Raw genomic sequence first — 25,552 nt, 5'->3', positions numbered from 1 at the left:
GAAGGTAAAAGTATACATCTTCGTAATAAAGTAGGAAAGTTTAAACGTCGAAATTCTCTTACGTGATGCTTCAAATTAGCAGGAAGCTATGGAGATTTGGATATACAAGACGGCTGAACTAAAATAAATGGTTTTTAAGATTGCAAGTAGGCCCGTACATGGAATTACATTTACATATTTAATGAGAAGAAACACGTTTAGAAAACAAGTCTACCTCGTTGAACTCTCTTTACTTGTAAATATATTAAATTTATCTTTGAATAAATCGCAAAAAACATACTTTCCAACTATTTAACATTTATTTTACGGTAATTAATGCGTATTTATTGTAACTAAAGAGTGATATATATATATTTTTCTGTTACAGATGAGAGCTATTTAGAAGTATAAAGACCTGTCCACATTCACCTTATGTCTCTGTGGACAGGAGACATCCATGTGGGGACTGGCATTCAACTGCCTACCTACAAGGTGACAATGGAAACTGAATCGGTCAGATCCGGTCACAGCGAACAATCGTCAAGATCTCGAAGGAGCAGAGGTCATAGCAGTCATGGAGGAGGCTCTCATCATCACAGTCACAGAAACAGGAGTACCGGATCCGGAAAGCACTCTCTCAGGTCTAACCGATCCGGAAACAAGGAGGAGAGTGGAGAAGAAAGAACGGAAACTGGAGAAGTTATCGAAGTGCAAATACTATCGCAGGACGATAACTGGGGTGATAATACTACCGCCATTACCGGAAACACCAGCGAAAGATCGGCTTCGGTGGATGACATATCCAAATTCGGACGCGATTTCGAACAAGGTTTGGCATTTCGGTGCCAAATGTGGATGGGGACAATCATAGCGGCTCTACTATCATTCTGTGCCTTCATATCACCCATAGTTATGGTAGTGCTACCAAGGATAGAGATGTTCGATTGGAAGATCGATCAATGTGGTCCCGAATGTGATGGTTTGCTCATAAGTTTCTCTTTTAAACTTTTAATACTCTTAGTCGGTTGTTGGGCAGTGTTTTTCAGGAAACCAAAAGCTACCATGCCCAGAATATTTATTTTTCGAGCTATAATTATGGCTTTGGTGTTCGTTTTTACCTTCTCGTATTGGCTCTTCTACGGAGTGCGCTTCCTCGAGAAGAGAACGAATAGCAGCGGTACTTCTTATCAGAGTATCGTGTTGTTTGCCGTATCGTTGGTGGACGCTCTGCTCTTCATACATTACTTAGCCGTGATTCTTATGGAAATTAGACAATTGCAACCCCATTATTTTGTCAAAGTGGTACGATCGCCCGATGGCGAGAGCCATTGCTATAACATGGGACAGCTCAGCATACAAAGAGCTGCCGTATGGATTTTAGAACGATACTACCAAGATTTTAGTATTTATAATCCGTATTTAGAAACCATTCCCACCAAAACAAGAAAGTCTACTTCAGGCTTCAAAGTCTACGAAGTAGATGGAATAGGGAACAATACAATCAATGGACAAACAAGAGCTGTTTTGGCAGCTAATGCCAGAAGGAGAGACACTAGTCACAACGAAAGGTTCTATGAAGAACACGAATACGAAAGACGTGTTAAGAAAAGAAGAGCAAGATTGATTACTGCTGCTGAAGAAGCTTTCACACACATCAAGCGGTTACAAGACGAACAAGGTGAGTAAATTCTACTATTTTTATACCTCCAAAACTCCAAAAAATTAATCAATAAACAAGTTTTTCACAAAAATCTCTTCCAACATATTCATTGAGTTAATCGTATTAAGAAGCCAGCAAATTAATCTTTGACCTCGCCTCTAATTAATTATCCTCAGAATAAATATGAATCAAAAACATAAGTAAAGAAATTCATTATTAATAAGGATTAAATCATCTCTTTTAAATGCAAATCTCGTTAATATGATTGCTTTATCAGCAAAATTTCTATCTTTCTGCAAAAGAAAACGAGATCAAATATTGTTTCAAGTGAAAATTTCTATCCTTTTTTTCTAACCTCCAAAAATATAAAGTACTCTTCGGTGCCTATCGACAGGAAACTGCTTCACTTAAGCTTTACAAATCTTTATTTTATTGCTAGTTCGACGGTTAAAGGAAATGCTTGGCTTGGAATTTTCCCTTTTTTACTACTCTACTTTTCAGATAAGCTCTTTTATATATATAAACTTATATTTCGATAGTTTCGTCAAAAATTTTCGATAACTTAATTCTAAAAAAAAGAAAGAAAGTTTTATTTATTTTAAAATATATTGGAAAGAGTTGAGATTCCAGCAATAAAATCGATAAATTCTCATCAAATTTTGACAATAACATGATCAGTAAGTGACAAAACATGTGCAAGAAAGTTTGAAATCTATAAAACATGTTTATATCTCGTAAATATAGTATCTTTGGATGTAATGGTAGTTTACTACTAGCCAGAAACATCACGTAAAAAAATAAGAGAAGTGGACTGGCGACAGGTAAAAAATGATACCATTATACAACAGAATGTGGATAAAGTAGATTTGTGGCATAATTTATTATTTTGGGAGCGGGAGAGGTTATTTAATTCCCAATAACAACTTTTCGAAGAATGTATTCAGTCGTAAAGTCTTTATATTTAATGTTTCATCGAAATTTATCACTATTGTTTGCCACAAATGAAAATTAACAAGGTTGTTAATTTGCTACACTTGTTCAATCGACGACCTCCTCAAGAGAAGAATTCTAATTAAGAAATCTTCCAGATAAACATGTTTAAATTCTAAACACGATCGTACTGATTGATGTTACAACTTTATACTAAATTCTAACTTAAAATATATATATATATATATTTAGACGTTCTTTTGTTATAAAGATATAATAGTTTCTTATGATAGAAAAAAAAGTTCTCTTTACGTCGGTGTATACTTTAGAGTTTAGACGATCCCTTACTAAATAATTAGCGTAACTAGATACCGAAAATCAATTCTTTTAGATGCTAAAATCTCTTTAGTAATTAAATCTTTAATTAATTCAACAAGAGAAACTAATTAAGAATTTATTTCTGTTTATTGTTAAAGATAACGTTTGACGAGTGGAAAACAATAAAAGTTATAGTCTCTAGCATCCTCCTCTTCGCATCACGTTTAATTTTATTCTTGATTTTTCTTTGCTTGATTTAAATATATTACTTTTATCAGATTTTTAAAGGTTATTTCTCTATTAAGAATTTTTTTAATTGATGATTACGCATGTTAAATATTTAAGATAATCGATTAACTTAAAACCAATTAAAAAATCTTTTTATGTTATATAAATTTTTAAAAAAATTTATAAACTTTTTCTTCTTCTAGTTCTATTTTGAAGCTTCTTAAATGTATTTTTAATAAATTTTTAAAGAATTTTTATGATTTTACGAGTGAATTTTATTGATTTTTGAATGGATCTATCCTTAGATGATATCTAAATAATTCCAATAATTTTTATATTTTCCTATTTGATTTTATGATCGAAAATATAATAAAAATTTGGTTTATGATTTAAAAGAATCAATAATTCTTTTATTCTTTCATCTATAAATTATTTCTTCTTCTAGTTATAAACACTGACAGCAGCTTATTTAATATATTAACTTTAGATGAAGTATGAACTTAAAGTGTGGTTTAACCTGAGTTTATTTTGAATGTAATTTCGATCCAAATTAAAGTATTAATTTCTACAAGATCCAAGATTTATTGATTTACATGACGAAGTTACAGGATTTGTATTACTTTCAATGAAAGAAAATTAGAAGGCTTTTAATATAATTAAATTTTTGTATCATACAGATACAGTTTCTTTAAATGGAATTCGATTAAATTTGTTTTTAATTTAATAATTTACTTTCAATTAAATTTAGTTAATTAAGTTTTAAATTCGAATTTAATCGCATTTTTCATTCATATTAATTAGTCAATACCTTAATTTAAATTCAATTTAACCACACATCTTTTAGTTTAAAAGAAAAACACATATTTTAAAGTTTTAAGCTGAGATTTTATGTTTTAAATTAAGATTTTAATCAGTTTGAGCCAAAAATTTCTCATATTAAATCTAATTCTAAGCCTAGATTTTTGTAAATTATTGTTTTATGTTTGTGTGTTTTTTGAATAATCCTAAACACTTGCGCTTATCAATCATATGTCTTCGTATAATATTCATGGGATATGCATTAAATCAATGAGAAAATAGAAAATTTATTATTCTAGATTGATTCTCAAATCAAGATTAGTTAAATATATCCAATTTTTAGATTGAATCTTTCCTGTTTTCTAATCAATTAATTTTTAATTTATTCTTCTCTCCTGTATTTATCCAACATCCAACTACCGATTTCTTAAAAGTTTAAAAAACAACAATTCGTATTGGTTTTCATCTGGATTAAATTTATCCCGGTGCTCCACAATAAGATAGCATACTACAAATCTGAACCAAAGTTTCTCCTCCCCACCGCAGATAAAATAGAGGATAACGAAAGAGAATCAACGAAAAAATCGAGTTTATCTGTCTGCATCGATTTTTTTCCCCCTCTTTCTTCTTCCTTTTTTTTTTCCAATTAGCTTCGACCTCACCCCGAATACAGAAGTTTGATTGTATAAAATTGAAAGTGTATAAGATAAATGGAGAAGTAAAGCGATCCGTTTAATCCAATTAAGTCTACGAAATGGAAAATTGGAACTTTTGTGGTTATTCGATCTAACGTAAAGAAAATTAAAAGTAGCCCCGTTATATATAATTGATGATTTACTTTTAATTAATTTCATTTAGGAAATTTCAAGAATTTTCTTCGATATTTAGGGAATTGTTAGTATCCTTTTTACATTTCGTCTATTCTCTAAGCTATAAGATCGAATGGAGCAACAAAGAAAGGAAGAAAGAGACTTCATTGCTGACTGGGGATTGTTTAGTGAAAGTAAATTCTCTTAATAGAGAAGTTTGAGAAGAGAAATTCGAGACAATTGCATCGAAGTTAACTAAACTACACGTTCTTTATTTTTATTCTTTACCCGAATACAAAATAAATTCGTAATTTAATTGTGAACTCGAGTGTTTTTTTTTATTCCAGATGTTGTAATGTCTCTTCCACTTAACGTCATTCGCTTCTTTATAGAATCCATTTTCTATTTTTCCTAAACATTAATGCTTTTAAACGATTATTTTACTGTAATATATTGTAATTAGATTAATTCGTGAAAGGAAAATAATTATACTAACTTCAATAACTGAAAAATAAGAATTAAAATATTAATACCATTTCACGCATTATTTAGTTGTTAATTGTGTAATATATATATATATATATATATATAACTTAATTATCAAATTTTCGATTTAAATATTAATCTGAATGTATTTTAATTATATATTATGTAAATATGTATAAGTTATACTTCGAACTAAATTATATTTGAATAAAATCAAATATTTTTGTATTAATTATATATAAAATTAGAAAATTTAAGTGATGATTTCCGTGCTGATTGAATAGTCAATTGAGAAAAGTCAATAAGTAGATAATTTTTCATTCTGAGGATAGCCCAAAAGTCAGTTAACTATTATAAATGCTTACTTAAATTGCTTACAAACATGAGAGCCTTCTTCAATATACAAATTACAATGAATGACACTATCACAAATTGTTTCTTGAATTGTTGAATTGTTTACAAAATACACATTTAATTAACTGAGTTTTGAATAATCCTGTGTATTTATAGATGGAAAATTAAGAATTAAAAATAAATTTAAACTAGGAAAGATAAATTCTGTCTTTTAAAATGATTTATAAATCATGTTGTTACCAATGTTCGTGAAATTTTATACTAAATATTAATCAAACTCAGTAAATTTAGTTGAAATACGGATAAATATTGGATTTAATAATCACTGTTTAATAATAATCAGTGTTATAATAATTATTAATCAATTTAATTACGTAAATCCACATCTTCACCTACGGCCTGTGTAGATTCGGATCAAAATATTATATTGATTTTTATAAGTTAAGAAATAAAATAAAATTCGGGGAAATTTTCAAAATATTTAATGCGAAAATAAAAGATTTAATTATATTATCAGAAACAAATTAGTTTAAATCAGTTAGATTCTTGTTTGAATTACACTTAAATATATAAAAAAACACCCTAAATATATCCTAGAGATATTATTTTATAAGAAAAGTTATTAAGTGAATTCTAGTAGGCTTCAACTACTCAAATACCAGATTGTTTGGTGTTTAGTGTACCACTTATATACTATTTTTTTAGTGGTCGATAGGATTTCCAGTAGAGTACAATCGCCAAATATTGGTTCCAATCCAGAGGCGTATCTAAGGGGTACTTATGGTGCTGCATCATGCTCATGTGTGTAAATCCTATTTCACGTATGTGTGGAACCTGTTGCATTACTCAGCAATGCTTGTGACTGAATCTCAACCGAGAATAAAATAATTCAAGCTAAAGAATAGAGAAGAAAGAAGTCAGTTCAAAAAAGATTATAAAGAAGTGATGGAAAGATGATAAAAACCAAGAGGAAAGCCAAGATAAAGAAAAGAGTTAGTAAGAAAGCTAATCCTGCTACTGAAATGTGATCCGAGAGCGATGATTCAGAAGAAAATGTTGCCGATTGTTCATATTCTCATGATCAACGTAGAGAAGAGTGGATAAGTTGCACCAAATCAAAATTTGGTGTACTGTACCTGTTGGGTGTACTGTACTTGGGGCATCAAGATTGGAGTGAATAATTAAATCTGTGCGTTTTGCTTAGATGATTAGATACATGTTCGATTTCTGTTGAGACCAAAAATTGAAATATCAGACTTTCAGTTGGCCGATATTTGGCAACTGTACTTTACATTATACGATATTCTGAAGCTTTAGTGAAAGGCATTCCATTAAAACTGTAAGAATTACAAATATCTGTTTTAAAAAATGCCAAAAATAGTAACCAAACTTATGTTGATTTCTTAGCAGCAACGAAAATGCTGGCATATTAATCTATAACACCCAACTTTACGATGAGAAACTATAATGTAATTTCCTTTATGTCGTCGATACAAAGAGAGATTCTCGTTTAGTATAGATTTAATGCAAATTTACGAGCAACAAAAGTTCGTACTCATTACTGAAGTATTACGATTTAATGTTCGAAGAAATTCTCAAGACATTCTATCTGGAGGAAACTATGTAAGAAGACAATTTTGATCGAGCTTTTGAACTGATATTTCTTAGAATAGCTGCACTGCACACACCTCGTGTGCTACATATCAGCCCATAAATTCTCACAAGTGTATATATGAAGTCGTGGATCAATAAGTATCAAAGTTTTTTTGAGAATTCTTTTGAAGAAAATTTCATTTAACAAGATCATAAACACTGTCCTCATCGAAGGAAAACAGTCATAAATGCTTACTGTTAATTATTTAGTTTTTCTAATCTTAAACATAGTAAATATGTTTGGAATGGTTTAGTAAGCTTTATTATTATTCTATAAATAGCTTGAAAATTATTTTAGAAAAGAAATATGATGATAGAATAATAGGTATTATTGTCGAGAGAGCTTCTATTCAGATTAAAAGTTTTAAATCTACTTTTAAACTGTATTAGTTTAATAAATTTGATCTTAGTTTGGTTAAATAAGTTTTCAATTCATCAAAGTATTAAAANTTCCTCCCATCAATTTATCAATGTCTTTATAAATAATGTTCTTTAATTTATAAAATTTTCTATGTTCAATAGTATAAGTCAAAATATATTTAAAAAAAAAAAAAATATGCATAGGAATACTGAAGAGGAAAATTTACATAAAACTGTTCTTAACAAAAATGGATGCTTGCATCTTCTCTATGGGTGCTTTGAATTTTAACGAGAATATTTTATTGTATTCGCGGTTTTAATTTTTTTGTTTTGTTGTTCTTTTTATAGTTTATTTTTCGAGTAATGTAGATTTGTCAAGAGATTTATATTCTAAACGTGAAATTTTTCTTAAAATTAAAATATTTTTCTGGCTTAACTTCCATTTTAATCGAATTTATTCAAATCAAGATTGAATTTTTAAAATTTACCTTAAGGAAAGAATTGATTGATAAAATTCTTTTTAAGACATGAACATGAAAAAAAAATTAGAGGTTCCTCCCTCCACGTTAAACTTGTTCATCCATCCATTAGAAAATAAAATTTGTTTCTTTCAAGCCGGAATTGTCCATCACAACTAATGCATCTTACAGTAGGACCTACAATTTCGGATTATCGAGAAACAACAGTAAAATATTATTCAGTGTGTAATGGTTAGAAAAGACAATAGCAGAATCACTAACACAACAGATTCCTTCCTCGATAACGTAAAATTACAGGACCAAAAATACCAGACAAAATCGAATAAAAATCTTACAAGAAGCCTGACAAAAACTTGTACTACCGGCATTTTCTCCTCCTTCCCTTTTTCTTTTCTCATTCGAAGTATTTTCGTGCGAATCTCTCCGGAGAAAAATCTACTTTGATAAGTTTAAAAATGCATTAAAAAATTCGGTAAACTCGAAATTAATTTCTTTTACCACTCTTATAACACAAGTAAGGACGAGGTATTTAATTTTAACACGATATCATCACGCTATAGTTAAAAAAAAAAGTAAGCATCTTTAGAATCTGCCAAGTACATCTAATTGTTGTTACGTTGAATAGTATCTGAAATCTTCTTGAGATGATCGTATGTGTGACCGTGCATCCATCCGTTAACCGAGTTACAACGAAAGCTTTTGTTCCCTTCCAACTTTTCCTTCTTCCGACGCAATTCTCGTAACGACTAACCACATTTCTCCATGTTAATTAACTCCATTAAATTTGCAGTGGAAAATACAGAAAAGTGGTAAAACCCACTAGCGATTTTTATTTATTTATTTATTTTTTGTTTGCTTCGACAGACTGGTTTAGATTCCATTGACCTTTCTAGTCATCAATGTACTGCCGAAGTTGTGAAATCCTTCTTCTTCTTCTTCTTCGCTTGACTGGACTTTTTCTTCTTATTTTTTCTCACGATGTTGCATTTTTTTTTTCATTTTTTGGTTGTTGTAATATTCATTATTTTGTCGTTTCTCTACATAAACGTTCATTAATCATTTTATACTTAAAATATTACTACCGGTGTTGTGAAACGATGGCGATTCCAGCTTTACGACATTTAATATTAGCTTTTTTCTCTCCTTTAAAAAAAAATATTTTGTAAATTATAGGCAGCATTATGATTCATAATCTTTAAATTCATAGTTTTAATATAAAATTACAACAGCTGACAAATTATTGTCATAATTTTTAGTAGAAAGTCTATACTAGTCTTCTATTTCCTGTTATCAAGACACTTCAAACGTAGGCTAGGTTACTTTAGAGGCCTAGACTTATTATAATGAATATTTCACTCCAGTATAGAATATAATAAATACATTATTCTTATTCTGTAGTGGAGTATAGAAGCGTTAATACATCTTCCAACATAAATAATAGCCTTATAAGTTAAACGCCTACGTTTTGTTAGAGGACGGCCGTTCCGTTGCTAATTTAGAAGCATTATCGTGACCATTAGAGCTTTCAGAATTTGAAAAGGAATAATTTCATGGTGAAGAGAAATCGGTTAAGAATCACTCTGTATTCTATCCATCTGGTCCATTTGTATCCAAATTTAATTTCTGGGGTTGAGAAGTATAGCAGCTGTGTAATTTAGTTCGCCTCTCGAGTCCTGTTGGTCGCCAGTGTCCCCCAGGCAGGAGTGATAACATGGCACTCGTTCCCACTTTCCACTCGGATAATTCATCTCTATCTCCCAACCAAGAATATAGTTACTTATACAGATTAAAATTGCATGTATTCTTCTATTAAATTTTTATTAATGCAACTACAGATGTTATTTTGTACTTAAAACTAGCTTCTGGGGTCTTATCATCATTCGTCGACGTGTGTCTAATTAAAGATTTGTCTGATATAAATCTACAGATTTAAGAATTTCTCTCTTAAGAAAATTTAATTAGGAATTAATGTTTCGTTAGATATTCCCGAAATACCTTTTCCTTTAATTAACTAAACTTAAAAATATATCTGAACGGTGAAAAATGCTTTGAAACATTCCAGATTAAAGGGAATTATCTTGGAAGAAGGGCTGAATTTATCTTGATAAACTGAATAAAACCGTATTAAAGATCCGACTGAAATTACGTTTATGTATATAATTAAACTCTATATTATATATTTTTTAAATAATAAAAATAAGAGATTTCCGTGTAGACTAATTTTCCATGTTAAAATATCCTCACCCCTACGATAAGTAATTATAATGTATTAACAAAGGATAAAAAAAAAATTAATGCTTAGTTTTATATTGATCAAACCTTTAATTTTTGTAAATTCGATGATTATACATAATAAGTAAAAAATTTGACTAATGATTTATTCTTATTTTACTTAACGATATTTAACATAAACACGATTATATTGCTTAGAGAAAGTAGTTAAACAAACAATAACTGTATATAATTAGTGCTTGTTGACAGAAAATTACTACTTCTTGATGAATAATGAAGAATTTAACAACAAAATTGGCGTGTTCCATACATCCATCATCAATTCTGTTTGTCGAACTGAGAGAAGGGAGTCATCTTTTCGTTGTTTACTTTTAAAATTCTTTGATTTTATAATTGAGTCAAGCATTTCCTATAGATTAAATTCATTTTAATCCTTTTAATATATGAATAATTTCTTAAAAACAAACAATTAGTTTCTGTCAAGTTCCTTTCTAACAAATATCGCATCTAGAATTCAATACTTAAGGTTCGAATTTTATATTTTTTCTTAAAATTTGAACANAGGAAACTATGTAAGAAGACAATTTTGATCGAGCTTTTGAACTGATATTTCTTAGAATAGCTGCACTGCACACACCTCGTGTGCTACATATCAGCCCATAAATTCTCACAAGTGTATATATGAAGTCGTGGATCAATAAGTATCAAAGTTTTTTTGAGAATTCTTTTGAAGAAAATTTCATTTAACAAGATCATAAACACTGTCCTCATCGAAGGAAAACAGTCATAAATGCTTACTGTTAATTATTTAGTTTTTCTAATCTTAAACATAGTAAATATGTTTGGAATGGTTTAGTAAGCTTTATTATTATTCTATAAATAGCTTGAAAATTATTTTAGAAAAGAAATATGATGATAGAATAATAGGTATTATTGTCGAGAGAGCTTCTATTCAGATTAAAAGTTTTAAATCTACTTTTAAACTGTATTAGTTTAATAAATTTGATCTTAGTTTGGTTAAATAAGTTTTCAATTCATCAAAGTATTAAAAATTATATTAAAATAATTAAATATGTAAAGATTTATATATATATATTATGAAAAAACGTATAATATTTTTAATAATTTTATACATATTTAAATTTTATTCTTGATTAAAGAAGCACGATAAGCACTTGAAAACACATATCGTGTAGAAATATATTATACCAATTCTCACTCTTAACACTGGTAAAGATACACGCAATAATTTGCATTTCTAATTGTTTTTTCTAACATTTCTTTAGTGAATATCTTAAATAATGTTCTTCTAAACAACGTAAAAAAATTTAAATAATGGATATTCTGCATTCATTACAGTAGAGAAGTAATCCCTAAGACCATAAACATTAATTCTACTTGTGAAGAGAAGTTAGTTCTAGAGGAATAAAGTAATTTTTTATTTTATTTTTTAATATTTATTATTGTTAATTTTAAAAATAGAAAAGTTTCTTAGAAAAAAGTGATAGGCCGTTGAAAAAGTTACAGCAGTTTATAACTGGAATCATTTATTTTGTTTGGATCCAATTACTTATGATAAATGAATGATTAATGATTTTTTCCAGGCGATAAGGTTTCTGTAAATGGACTTTGCCTGATAGAAGACGTACATTTCTTCTATAACATGTAAAGAAGTTGGACAAATTACTATCGGGCCCCGAGCGACTCTTTAATGAAAGAAGTGCCATTACTTTAAAGAAAAACTTACTAAATAGTACATGAATACCGACTAGATATCGCGGGTTTTCGATGTAATTACATGGCAAATGTAATATTTATCATTTTGTTAGTGATTTACAAAGTTTAATTGTAAAACCAAAGAGGACCTTCATCATTACTAGTTTATAGATTGATATAACGTGATGCGAGTTATCAATGATTCTGCTCATTGCTCTATCACTTAACCCATTGTCTTTCGAATTTTAGCCTATTTATTTAATTACTTGTGGTGTAATTTTAGAAAAAAATCATTAAATTTCTTAAAAATTTCTAAAGAAGTGTGGTCACATTTACTTCTCGAATGATATAAATATTATTTGTAGAATTACAAAGAATTTATGTGCTTCAAGAGATTAAAAAAAAACATTGTAGCTGTTTAATTCGTGTGCAATATTTTTGTATTGAAATCACGTTGAAACTTTTTAATAGATTTTGTAGCTTCCACTTACTTTAAGAGGTTGCCGTTAGTTTAATTCCAGTTCATATTTTATTGGTTTTTGCTAATCCCCTTGGCATCAAAACGAGAATCTCTCGACATATAAATCAGCCTTTCAATCGTGTGCGATTTATTTCACTACTAGACTCTTGTCGTGTCTCATCCACTTGTAATTTTTATACCTCCTATTGTTCGAGAATTATCATCAGATAAAATACGACAATAGAGTTACCGTGATGGATGGTATTTAATAGAAAAAAATTAATTTGACATTGATCTATTTTGTTATTTTGCATATAGTAGGATTAACGCTTTGCGACCTTTCTGTAGTGTCATATAAATTATATTTAGAATTATTATTATTATTATTATTTTAATTTCAGGTCCGGCTATTCCGATGGATCCTACTGAAGCGGCTCAAGCGATATTTCCTTCGATGGCCAGGGCATTACAGAAATACCTGAGAATAACTAGGCAACAACCTCGCCACACCATGCAATCTATACTAGATCATCTAGCTCTATGTTTGAGTTACGATTTAAGTCCAAAAGCATTTTTGGAAAAGTATTTCGTCCCCAGTCCCGTATTGCAAAACGATCGAGAGCATAGACCCATACAAACGTGGGCTTTGGTGTGTGACATTCTCCTATCACGACCGGTGGAACCCGGTTGCGTTTTCATGTTGAGACAGAATGAGATATCCTTATTGGTGACTGTGCATTGCCTGCCGCATTTAAATATCACGGAGGAGATTATAGATCCAAAAAGTAACAAATTTGTGCTGAGGTTGAATTCCGAAACGTCCGTTTAACAATTTTTTTTCTTTTGTAGAAGTGTGGCCGCTTTGATGTAGCAGTTGATGTACGTGATGGTATTGGAGATACTCCGTTCTTGAGGTTCAGAGATTGCATGGCTGGACGAATCAAAAGTCATTAGTGAGAGCTTTTCGCAAATAAAAAAAAAAGTTTTCACCGACATCTCATCAAAGGATATATCTTGCACTCCTCAAATTTCTTTTAAAATAAAAGACTGCCTCTTATATTCACGCATTCTCTTGAAGATTTTCTCGTAATTTATCCATAAAATGTAACAAATATGAATACTGTGCATAGCTTCAGAGATCAAATTCGTTGATCTTCAAGCTTCTCTTTATCATTTGTGGATCTTCGTGTTATTTAAACTCTCTGTCTCTCTCTCTTTCTCTCTCTGTGATAATTTATTATAAATATATATATATAAATATAGCCTATATATTCTTTCTTGCACATCTTATCTGGGATCAAATGAAATGCATATTAATTATTTTGTGGTAACAGAGCATTGGATGTAAAAATCTATGCAGAATGTGTACGAGAATGTAGCATGTTTCGAAATGTTCTTTAATCTCGAGCAAAATATTTGTATTTTAAGTATTAGCGAAGAGAAAAAGTGATGATATTTTTGCACAATCGTTTCGCAATCTCATGCGAATTTTCGCTGCCAAAATCATTAAGGGTCCAGTTTTGATCAAAGTTGCGGCAAAACAAAGGGAGAAAAAAATGTAAATTTTTTGCATCAATAATATATCTGCTTACAATTTCTCATTAAAAACAAATTAATTTGTACAGATTTCGGCTCTACAAAACTGAAGAAGTAATACAAAATTACCCACGGATCTTTCCTGTTTCGTTTACAGTCTTCGTAGTGCCACCATGATTGATACTCTTGGATGTCTTTCCTATTTACTTTCGGATGCAGCGTTATTCAAGAGGATCACATCTCGTAAAACCGAAATATATAAAATGCCATTCCATTCTTATAAAAATGCCCAATTTTGATCTGCCCAAAATAAAAAAATATATATATATATCCCGTCAGGGTGTAGTGCAATTTTCATGTCCAGCGAAGGCTATGCATTTGATTATTGTAAACTGTTTGGTGAAAGCTGTTCATGTTTGCAACAGTATTTTAATGTGAAAACATCCTAGAGGGAAAATAGGTTCGTTTTAAATAAGTTTTAGGTGATTTCGTTCAGATAAATTGTGGTCGAAGTATACACAAAAGTGGCACATATCCTTATTGTACATATGTTTTATGTATTTTTGTCATGTCTGTGTTTGAATGTAAATATCTTATGTAATTTGTACTGATATATGAATGCAAACAAAATTGACAAATCGGCGTTTTAATAAATATTGGAGTAAAATTATCAATTTGTATTTTATTTTCTTTAATCATAATCAGACACAAAACGTACTAAACTTTAATTTTATAATATATACCTAAGGCCTTGTGTGGTTCTAAGCTATAACGTATAAGAGGCCATATGTTCAGGCTATATTTGGATTTATGGTTCTAAGGCCCTTCCCCTTCACAAAATAATAAGTTTAAAAGTCAAAGGCCTAAAGCCCCAATTTTAAACTTTAAAAATGAAGAAAAATGAGCAATTTAAAGTTATAAATACTTTGATTTTTTTTAAAAAAAAGGACAATTACAACGAACATTTACAAATTAAGTTACCTTATTATTCAATCGTTCGAAAATCTGGATCAAATTTTAATGAAAGCTAGCATCATTAATATTTTACAATTCATAAAATGAGAAATTTGTAATCACTTTTAGATAAAATTCACATAAAAGAATTTAATGAAAGCGTTAAATAGAAAGAGTAACGTGTAAGACCATTCGATAATGTTAGAAAAAAAAAAGAAATTAATAATTTGTGGGAAGCATAAACATTAAATTCGCGTAAGGCCAATCGATAATGACAATTTGTGGTAGTTTTCACCACCGAACCTTGGTTCTAGAATACGTCACGGCCTTATCTCGAATGTGCTCCTGAGGTGTCAGTATCGATTTCCTGAATACCATTATGGTTGGGGAGTAGATTTCCCTTCCATTATAACAACAGGCAGATAACTCGTGCACCATCCCCCCTAAAAAAAAAAAATAGAAAAAAGTAAATGTTTTCGATACAGGTGTAGCAATTTCTTTTACATCCCCCCCTCTATTAATCAAGAGTTCTCCACGATTCGATCTCGCCACGATAATTCTGGATGGCTTAATTCTACATCAAACCGATGATCGACACAAAGTAATCAGGTGTCGATCGATCAGCGATTACGTCGCGACGGATGAATAGTTTTAAAAAGAAAAAAAGACAGAGCTTATTCTTATTTTTAATACTGAATAATATTATTTTTACTCGTTATAAATGGATAACGAGTGAAATTTTACATGCAAATCACGATATCTCATTTATAGAAGGTTGCTTATTCATTTCTTTGACCTCATAAACATGCCACGCCCTTCCAAATAACAAATTTTGAATCTGTCAAGTGTCTGTACCGTGATTTTTTGATGCCGAAACGATTTCTTTGGTTAACAAATTGCGTTTACTTTAAGGATAAATTAGTAAATTAAAATTTTAAACCCACTCGTCCCTTCGATATGCTTACAAATAATCGATAAACGAGGATGATTCGTGTATGAATTTCGGATTATGTACTCGATTATTAAACATTCCCGTCCTCTCGACCGACTGACAATGTTTATTTTAAGGATGAAAATTGCCCGTTGATGGGTCACAATCTCTGTTTAGCATCTGCACTGTCTAGTGGGACCCCCTCAGTACTGTTTTGCTTTGTTAAACTCGTGATTCCGGCGTTGACAGGGAAATCCGTGACGTCTAAACACGTTTGCAGCATCTTTAAAAAAAAAAAAAAAAAAAGAGAGGAACTAGATGGCCCACGTGGCCGCAGGTGCATAGATAAAAAATATATAGGAAAAAGAAAAAAAAAAACACGAAACATTCCCCACCCGAAAAGCATAAACAGTGCATTCTTCCATTTTTCTTCTTAATTGATCCTTATCTGATGAAAGTAGAATGCACCAGATGTGCCGAGAAATGTCGAATGACAAGAGTAACGTATCGTATAATAATTTACGTGACGTTGTGTAACATTCGATTGGACACTTTGCTCAATTTCCGTAGAAAATTGACAGATTCCAGAGTATACATGCATGAAAACATACGAAGCTACGTCTTCTGTAATTCATTTTAAATACAAATTATGTTTGAAGTAACCGTAAACAGTGCTATTTACAGGAAAAAAAAAATTATACCCACTTTTTTAAACACTTCCTCAAGATATAATATTACAACAATTGTAAATAGTATTGTTTTATGTTTATTCCGAAGCGTAATATAGTAAAAATCCCGGTATAGCGACACTCTCTGGTAAAGAGGATAGGCTATTCCAATTACCCTTTTAGAATTTGTAGGTTACTATTTTGTATCGTAAACGACATTATTTATCACTAAATTTCAAGCTTAAACTTGTGTGTAGACCGCAGGTTTAAGTATTACTTGATGTACTGTACTTCAGTTTAGTGACACACTTGATTTAGTGCCAATTTCAGAGGCGAACAGATGGCGGCGTTAAATCAAAGTTCGATTGTAGATCCAAATAAAATTATTTAACCATTCATAAATAATTTCTTAGTCGATTAATACTTAAAAAATTTGCTGCAATTGTTAAAAAAGTACACATTATAATTGTCAAAAATCAAGATTTTCCTCAAAATTATTAATGAAATGTTACCCTTCAAACGGTCGAATTTAATTATATAGCAACTGTTGTGGAAATATCCCTTAAACAAAAGGATAATAAGCAATATTTAGTTAAATTTCCTCCCACTATAAAATAACAGACATAGAAGATGTATTGTTTTCATGCTTGTAATTTCCTTTTTATGCAGATTTATTCAGTGGATAGCGTAACTAAAAACGGGTCATTAAACTATTGTCGAAGGTACTTAATTGTAACTATAACTTTTTAAATAAAAAATTATAAAGTCGTCGTTACTGCTGTTATAAATTGTAAAAAATATTCGAAAGAAGTTAAATATACTGTATATTAATTAAATTGTCTGGGGATCTTCTATGCTATTAAACCCCTTGTTAAGGTATCTTCCACGATAGCTTAAGATTACGGAAGGTTTTATATTTCTGGGTTATAAAAACCTTCAGGCTCAATAAAAAGCACCTCAGGGTTATTGAAAGCTTCAGGCTCGATCAAAAGCACCTCAGGGTTATTGAAAGCTTCAGGCTCGATCAAAAGCACTTCAGGGTTATTGAAAGCTTCAGGCTCGATCAAAAGCACTTCAGGGTTATTGAAAGCTTCAGGCTCAATAAAAAGCACTTCAGGGTTATTGAAAATTTCAGGCTCAAACAAAAGCAGCTCCGGGTTATAGCAAATTTCTAGCAAAAATAAGAGCACTTTAGTGTTATAGAAAGCTTCAGGAACAAACAAAAGCACTCCAGGGTAACAGAAGTATAGAAGTACTCTCGACGATAGTTTAGGAGTACAAAAGTAATTGCTATAGGTTAATAGTTTGGAAGTATAGAATTACTTTGTGAGTATAGTACTACAGCAGTACTTCGACAATATATTTGGAGAGTATAATGGAAGGTTACAGTTTAAAATGTATACATTTGTTAACTATAACTTGATAAATAAATAAAAAAAAATTATACAGTTTCTGTTTTAATAATCGAAAAAAAAACTATACAGAAGTTAAATATATACTAGTAAAATTGACATTAGAAATAAAGAAAATGTAAAGGAACCTTCTATACTCCCCACATCGTTACACTTCTTTCAAAACAGTTTATACCAATAACCCAACGATAAGCTTGTTATTATAACTCACGACATTAATTTTCAACTGAAAACTATCGATTTTTTTTCGTTTCGTAGATCATTTTTTGATGATCGTAACGCATCCGAGACAATTTTATCATTATCTCGAGGAGCTGCTAGAGGAAAACGGAAAGTCAATCACTCGTAATTAGAATGATGTAAAACGATTTTCGTGACGAATAACCGGTCCATTCTTATGTTTCCCGAACTAATCTTCGAAATCTTCGAGCATCAACGATAACACAAAAACCTTTAGATACTATTTTACAGATAAAAACCTTCTCCGGATGATAGTATATTCTCTTCTCTACTCTTTTTTTTTCCTGCTTAATTCTACAAATAATAGTGGTTAAAATGGCTATTTTCTTTAGAAAAATGTGGATTTTTTTAATATTATCATTAAAATTAAGATTTATAATTCCTTTTAAAAAGAATTTTAAAAAAATATATTACAAAATGCATATTATTATGATGATGCTGATGGTTGATAATGTAAATAAAATGGAGTTTGGATGGAGAATGAAGCGTATACTTGACCATTTTACTGTAGAAAAATACTAGTTTATTGTATTAATAATGTTGTTTTAACTCCTCCGTAAAATATTATCGAAATTATATTTTAATTTTGAAATTTATGAGCATAACATGAGACGTTAATTACTATATCTTCGGATTAAAGTAACAAATAATGTAGTTAGATCAATAGCATGAATTATAAATGTTAGCCTATTTAGTTAACTGTAAATCGATATAGAATTTAATTGAAACATGAAATTTATATTGAAAATTAATTTTAAAAAATTAAATATTATGTTGTTGAAAGAATTGGAAATGATATAAACTCAATAGAAGAAAAATAATTGAGGAAAGATCACTTGAAGTATAAAATTAGGCCATGAAAAACCCTATTAATATCTGATTTTCTGTCTTATAATTATGTACATTTAATTAAACTTATATAACTTTATATTTTAAAATAATTTATTAAAGGAAATCACTTGATTTTATAGGGTATTCATGAACATTCATGAAAAAAATCATGACCATTCAATGATTCATGAAGAAATCACTTGATTTCAATAAGTATTCATGAACAAAGTAATCTAATTAATGACTTATTATTAAATAATGATGATAAATTTGATTATAGTTAATTATCATTAGATGGCTAATAATTAATATCATTATCTTCAGTCATTTTGGCAGCCCTTCTGACCAAAATTTTCAAAGATATTTAATTGGATTGATGGGATAAGGCAACGCAACACAAGGGCAATCTGACTCAGAGGAGGACTTTCTATAAGAACATGGCTCCTATTTAGGTGTTATGCACGTGAAGAAACCCGGAAAACTTCGCGTGATCAGTCTGTCGATCAGGCGCAAACCCGCAACCAATTGTTCAATGGTTTTATCCACATGGCCGCCGGCGAGCCAAAGATATTTTTATAAAATATTGCGTAAAATAACCGCTAAATTCCCAAATCGATACAATTTTTTAAATTATTATTATTATTTTTAAACATTTTTTTAAAATATATAAATATTAAAGAAAAAAAAAGAAATATATTTTAATATTTTCGTTATAACTTTTGAACGGTTAATTCGATTTTAAATCCAATTATTCCGTTGGATTCGGCATTAAAATCCTCTTTTAAAACGACGTATCACAAGCTATGGCTTACCATTTGAAATTTTAAAAATGCAATCGTTTTAACCTTTAAATGTCAAAGGTCAAAATGCTAAATTAACATAAAAAGTTTTCATTACTAGGAATATACAAGCAACAGATTGCCTTTGTGAGGAAGTTATTGATTTGTTTTTCAAATTTTCTTTACTTATATATATAATAAATAATACATAAATTGAAAATTCGCACACGAAAGAAAATTATTTAATAATAATAATTTGCTTTGTTTTGCAACGAAGAGAAATTATTTGATATTTTATACAGGATCTATCAATAAATAGAAATTTTATTTATCACGTTATATTTGATGCCTCCTGAGTGCCCAAATCCCTTACAATTTGATGGAATAGACGCTTTTATCTGGGTTGTGAGTGATGCAACTTTCCAATGATTCATACCTTTTGGGAAGAACGGTTAGTCCTCGATTCAGGTAGACGTTCGGGGAATAAACGTGTACAGTAGTTTATCAACATAAACTCTTCCATTTTGTTTGCTTAAATTAATTTATTGATATTATCTTCGAAAGTGGGAATATTTTAAGCCGATTTTGCCTCAATAATTATCTTTCTGCAATTATAGTACCCACGTGGAACACATTTGTTAAATTTTTTTTGAACTGACCAATCATTAATAAGTATACTTCTTATTAATATTAAATTACAAAAAATTTTCTGTGGCGCCATCTTTTATCGCTTAAAAAAATATTGAATAATCAGAAAATAATTTCAATAATTTAATTATTCTTTAATTTCGTTTCTTTAAATTAAAAAAAAAATATATATATATATATAAATCTCCNTATGTGTATCTAAATATATATATATAAGTATTTTTTAATTTAAAGTAACCTTTAATAATAATATTATTGTAAGATTGAGATTTATAGAGTAAGGTACCAACCGCCATCTGGAGGAATTATTACTAAATTTCGAAAACATGCCTCGGTAAAAATTTTTCTTCCATTAGTTTCGGCATATCTGGTGTCAATAATAAAGTATTATTTAATATTTGTAATATAATAAAAATACCAGAGTATAATAGTACATTTTTTTTAGGTGTCAAGCAAATTTTCCTACATACCACTTTGATAATACATATTACAGATTCGTCACGTTTGCGGGAGATGATGCATGTTTATGGTACTTAATAATTTTCTTGCCACCTACGGATTTACATTTTCTTCAATTAATGATTAATGATATTTCCTTCCTAATTATTAGTGATATTTTTTAGAATTAGAATTTTCAAAAATAGTTCGTGACACGATCGAGATGTCCGAATCCTAGTACCATCGATGGAACCACAAAAACCATTCCGTCATCGTCATCGTCATCCACATCGCATTCCGTCATAAGTGTTTTTTTTTTTTTTAAATAACATTACAGTATTATAAATAATGTAGTATTAAAATTTTATTCTATTTTTGAGGGTCAAACCAGGAGAAATCCCTCAAAAATATGCTCATTCTGAGCCATGTATTGANTCATCGTCATCCACATCGCATTCCGTCATAAGTGTTTTTTTTTTTTTTTAAATAACATTACAGTATTATAAATAATGTAGTATTAAAATTTTATTCTATTTTTGAGGGTCAAACCAGGAGAAATCCCTCAAAAATATGCTCATTCTGAGCCATGTATTGAGAGAACAATCTCACATAATAGATCCGTGGTTCTCAATCCGTGTTCCGCGGAACACGGGTACTCAGTGAAGCCACTAAGTGTTCTGCGAAAAAATCAAATATACAATTAAAAATTGTTGCAAAAGAAACATCAATAAAATAATTTTTGAATGGGAATCAAACGCCAATGACGTTATAAACTAGACCGGGTGCGCTCTTGATTTCAAAAAGGTTTCCCACCCCTGCTTTAAAGTTGATGCATTGTAAGTGTTCCATGGAAAAAAATGTCAAAGTTTAGTGTTCCCGGACTTCAAAAAGATTGAGAACCACAGGTGTAGACCACCTTTTTATTTTTGACACTCTCCGCCTAAAAAACACTAAGAGGGTTTTTCAGGATCCATCGGTAAACAAGTAGATAAAACTATTGAACACTGATCGCTGGTTCTTGTCCGACCAATCAGCTGATCACTTGCAGTTTTCTGGGTTTCCTTCGCCTAAATAGAGGCCATTTTCATAATGAAAGTCCTTTGGGGAGACACATTCTTGCTAGATCACCCTTGTGTTGCATTGTCTTATTTCATGAATCCAATCAACTTCTTTTTTTCCAGGCCCACAATAGGGTTGGCTGGCTGGTGAGGAACAGAGCCCAATATATTTAGGATAGAGCATAAATCCTCGAAAAATTCTTGGGATTTTTCTCCCATCCAGATTTGATCCGGAGTGATAGACTGACATCTTGATTCGTACTTATTGGTGATATTATGTATACTCCCAACAAAATTACAAAACCGTTCCATTCTACGGCAGAGTTAAAAAATCCACCACAAATGTCAATACCATATGTAGACAAAGTCATACCTGACGATGTTGCAACCACTCTACTGCAACAGACAAGAAAACTCATCTAATGTCTTAAAGCCAATTCACACACGAGCAACAAAATTAAGATGGCAATCAACATCACTGACTGATTTCACCAATTCTCTCTTTGCCCTTGATCTACCAATCTCTGCAGGTGCCAGTTAACTGCATCTACTTATTACAAAACTAAATGGATTGTGCCCACTTCCAATGTTAGCCTACCTTTGGGTTACATTTAGCATGTTGAAAAGGCCAAACCACAGAATAGGCAATTCTAAAATGGATCGATTGCAAATGCTGTTAGTATAAACAATATTCTCCCAGATAAATTATTATGATTTGTGCAGCGTTGAATTATAGTGGCCTCTGTCCACATATCTGCAAGAACATGACATGACTTTGAGGCTAATTTGGTGGAACATGTACCGTGTGCAATATCCTCTGTCTTCAAATAATCTACTAGAGAGTGTAGTCCCAATGTACAGAAATTTGGATATGTTAAGACCTAATTTTAAAGGTATTCTATATACTCTTGAACACTCCTGTATGGAATAAGGAACCCTATCGTTACCCAATAGTCTCCTCTGGGATAAGATATAGCCGTACTTCCTGAACAATGTGCAAGACGTAATGAAACTGTGTTCAGATATGGAATAGTTATGCTGGTTATTCATGTCATCCTTTGTAAACATGACTGAAACTGGAAATAAAGATCTTAAGACTTTAGAATTAAAATGTATGAATTTAATATTAATGAACCCTGTCATTAAGACATCATCAAGTGCAAATTTTAGCTCATTCTCAACCAGGTACTGTATTGAATCTGGATGAGGAAAAACTGGTGAGCATGATATGGTTGGAAGGAATCTGCAGGAGTGATAATAGGATGAAGATGAAACTTGATGATAAACATTGAAGAGGAGGCTGTTGGATGTTCTTTGTATGCACAAATCTAAAAATGCTAAACAGTAGATCCATCTCCTCTTGTTATGAATTTATGGTAAAATATAAGTTTAATTCAACTTTTTATATATCCTTTGTTATGTAATTCTAATTTCTGTATGTTATATTTGAATCAAGTTTCAATTCAAATATAAATTTCCATCTTTTATATAGGATATGTTTAAATTTTGTAAATTGTTCTGTTTTGTCTCTAAAAAAAATTGTTCCGGGTCTCATTCAGAATTCTTTCGCCTGAGGACTAATATGTTGTTGAGTGCCAATGTTTAAGAATTTAATAAAATTCTTTCAAATTAGCTTGGTAATACTGTTTATTTTTACTAAATAAACTTGGCAATCAAGTGCACATATTGTATCTTTTCAAGAAAATTCATTCATTCAGCCTATTTAGTTTCAGTAAACGGTTCTCATTTGATTTCAATTCATATGGCTATGACTATGATTTCAATTATGACTATGGAATTTCATAACATGATTTATTCTCAGCTATTTAAAGCACACTTTATTGATTCAGAAAATAATTTCATTGTTCTTATCACAATTAATTTAGCCAAGATGTTTCTTTGATTTTTAATTATTAAATTTAAATAACTAAGAAATTTTTGAATAATTTATGCCTTAATCCATATTGCACCCATTGATAAATTATGTGTATCTAAACAATATTCAAACTCAGTTCCCTCACACTGGTAGGATAACACCTTATTTCATGGAAAAATTATATTGTTATTGTATAAATATTATAAATAAAACAATCACTCAATATTATTATTTTAATATATATTTTAATTATAATGAAAAAATGTTTACAATACTGTAGTAATAATTATTCAAATATTTATTTTTCAAATTACAATATGCATTTTAGGTAATAAAAATATTATTTACACATGTAAAATATGCATTTCTTATATGCTTATTTACAATGGAATAAGTTATGAATTTAATCTTCATTAGAAGAAAAACTTTCTAATATAAAAGAATTACTATCAACTAAGCCTATTGTAATGTCTTTGGATAGGTAAGAATTTTAATCAACAATTCCTTCTCCAAAAATAGTATCAATAGAAGATTGTCATTTGATTAACAATCTGTCTAGGTCTATGTAATGAATAAAAATATTTTTCAAATAATTTGAAATATAGTTAGTTAATTCTTTGCTTTATTCCTTTCTAAACCAGAAAACTAACAATAAACAAATTCATATTCTAACAAAATGAATATTGATAAATACTTTGAAACACATCAAACCTTTTATACTTATTTTTAGGTCTGAAATCAATTGTTGTTGCCTTTACATATGAAATTCAAGCATTTAATTAATATTAAAAACAGTAAAATAATTTATATGCATACTTCAATTAACTTCTTTATAATTCAGAAATTGATAAACCTAAAAAGAAAACTTTTCATTTTTAAGTGTTCAAAACTTAATTGATTCATATTCAATATATATTGACTAACCTGCACAAAATAAGCCATATTAAATCCTTTATTTTTCAGATGTTTCAATTCATCCTGAATATCTTCAATTGAAACAATTTTCAGAAATTTCTGATAAATGGAATAAATAAAACAAAATAAATTTCTAATAATAAACTCATTGTTAATAATTTAAATTTTCCCAAACATTTACCTTAATTTCTTTTGCTTTATAACCTTTTTCAAATAACAAGACTGCAAGAGCAGGAACAACTAATTTATGCAGACGAAATTCTTCAGATAATGCTTCCAAATCTATGGCAGATATGCAAGGACATCTACAAAATAATATGAAAAGTTATAAAATATTAATATATAATCAATTTATATTTAAGTTTAAGTTTTCATACCTAAGTATCATTGTGAAAACATCAAGCAGTTTGTCTTCATTCTCTCTGTTAAAATTATCTATAAACAATAATTTATGTTCATCATGTAGAAAAAAGTTTTAAAAATTAAACAGAATTTTAACTTTAAAAATTTTTTTGGTTTTCTTCATTAAAATAAATTAATGCTTTCTTTAAACAAAAATGATTTATTTATTAATAAATCACTTTTTCAAATTAAAACTTTACTCAAAAACTTTAAGGTAGATTTTATAAAATGCCATTACTTACCATACTTGAACTGATAGAATATTAAATATTTCCATGCTTCAATATAATCTTCATTATACCATAAATGTGCAACGTTACCCAAAAGTCTCAATAACTTTCTTAATTCTTCATACTATGAAAAGTCAAAAATGAATTTAACTTGTCATAAATATGGTTAGTC

The 25,552-nt window shown here is 29.7% G+C and overlaps 2 protein-coding genes and 1 long non-coding RNA gene across 4 annotated transcripts in view; 2 read left to right on the top strand and 1 right to left on the bottom strand.

The window, feature by feature from the left end:
• The first annotated feature begins 5 nt into the window (after window positions 1–5).
• LOC111613328 (vang-like protein 2) lies at window positions 6–14,960 on the top strand. 2 transcript variants are annotated; one of them, XM_023354679.1, is made up of 3 exons: window positions 6–1,657; window positions 12,864–13,247; window positions 13,312–14,960. In XM_023354679.1, exons 1-3 carry the CDS (start codon window positions 412–414, stop codon window positions 13,326–13,328), a joined length of 1,647 nt encoding a protein of 548 aa, XP_023210447.1. In that variant the 5' UTR covers window positions 6–411; the 3' UTR covers window positions 13,329–14,960. The 2 variants fall into 2 exon arrangements, with proteins under 2 accessions (XP_023210447.1, XP_023210445.1); XM_023354677.1 differs by having other exon boundaries at window positions 12,864–14,959.
• Window positions 14,961–19,816: 4,856 nt separating this feature from the next.
• LOC111613327 lies at window positions 19,817–21,212 on the top strand. The gene is made up of 3 exons (XR_002754752.1): window positions 19,817–19,960; window positions 20,907–20,990; window positions 21,085–21,212. It is a non-coding gene; the product is annotated as an uncharacterized LOC111613327 (long non-coding RNA).
• Window positions 21,213–24,115: 2,903 nt separating this feature from the next.
• Window positions 24,116–25,552, bottom strand: part of LOC111613326 (kinetochore-associated protein 1-like) — a 59,605-nt gene continuing 58,168 nt past the window's right edge. Inside the window, exons 32-36 of the mRNA XM_023354676.1 lie at window positions 25,393–25,504; window positions 25,126–25,183; window positions 24,930–25,053; window positions 24,758–24,847; window positions 24,116–24,686 (exon numbers count right to left, since the gene is read on the bottom strand). Of these exons, the coding sequence (XP_023210444.1) occupies window positions 24,651–24,686; window positions 24,758–24,847; window positions 24,930–25,053; window positions 25,126–25,183; window positions 25,393–25,504 (420 nt within the window). The 3' untranslated portion in view covers window positions 24,116–24,650. The remainder of the gene's footprint in view (window positions 24,687–24,757; window positions 24,848–24,929; window positions 25,054–25,125; window positions 25,184–25,392; window positions 25,505–25,552) is intronic.

This window comes from Centruroides sculpturatus, unplaced genomic scaffold (assembly GCF_000671375.1).
Source record: "Centruroides sculpturatus isolate CEXI.00-Female unplaced genomic scaffold, Cexi_2.0 scaffold1852, whole genome shotgun sequence".
Taxonomy (NCBI): Eukaryota; Metazoa; Arthropoda; class Arachnida; order Scorpiones; family Buthidae; genus Centruroides; species Centruroides sculpturatus.
This window is presented reverse-complemented; position numbering and strand designations above follow the sequence as displayed.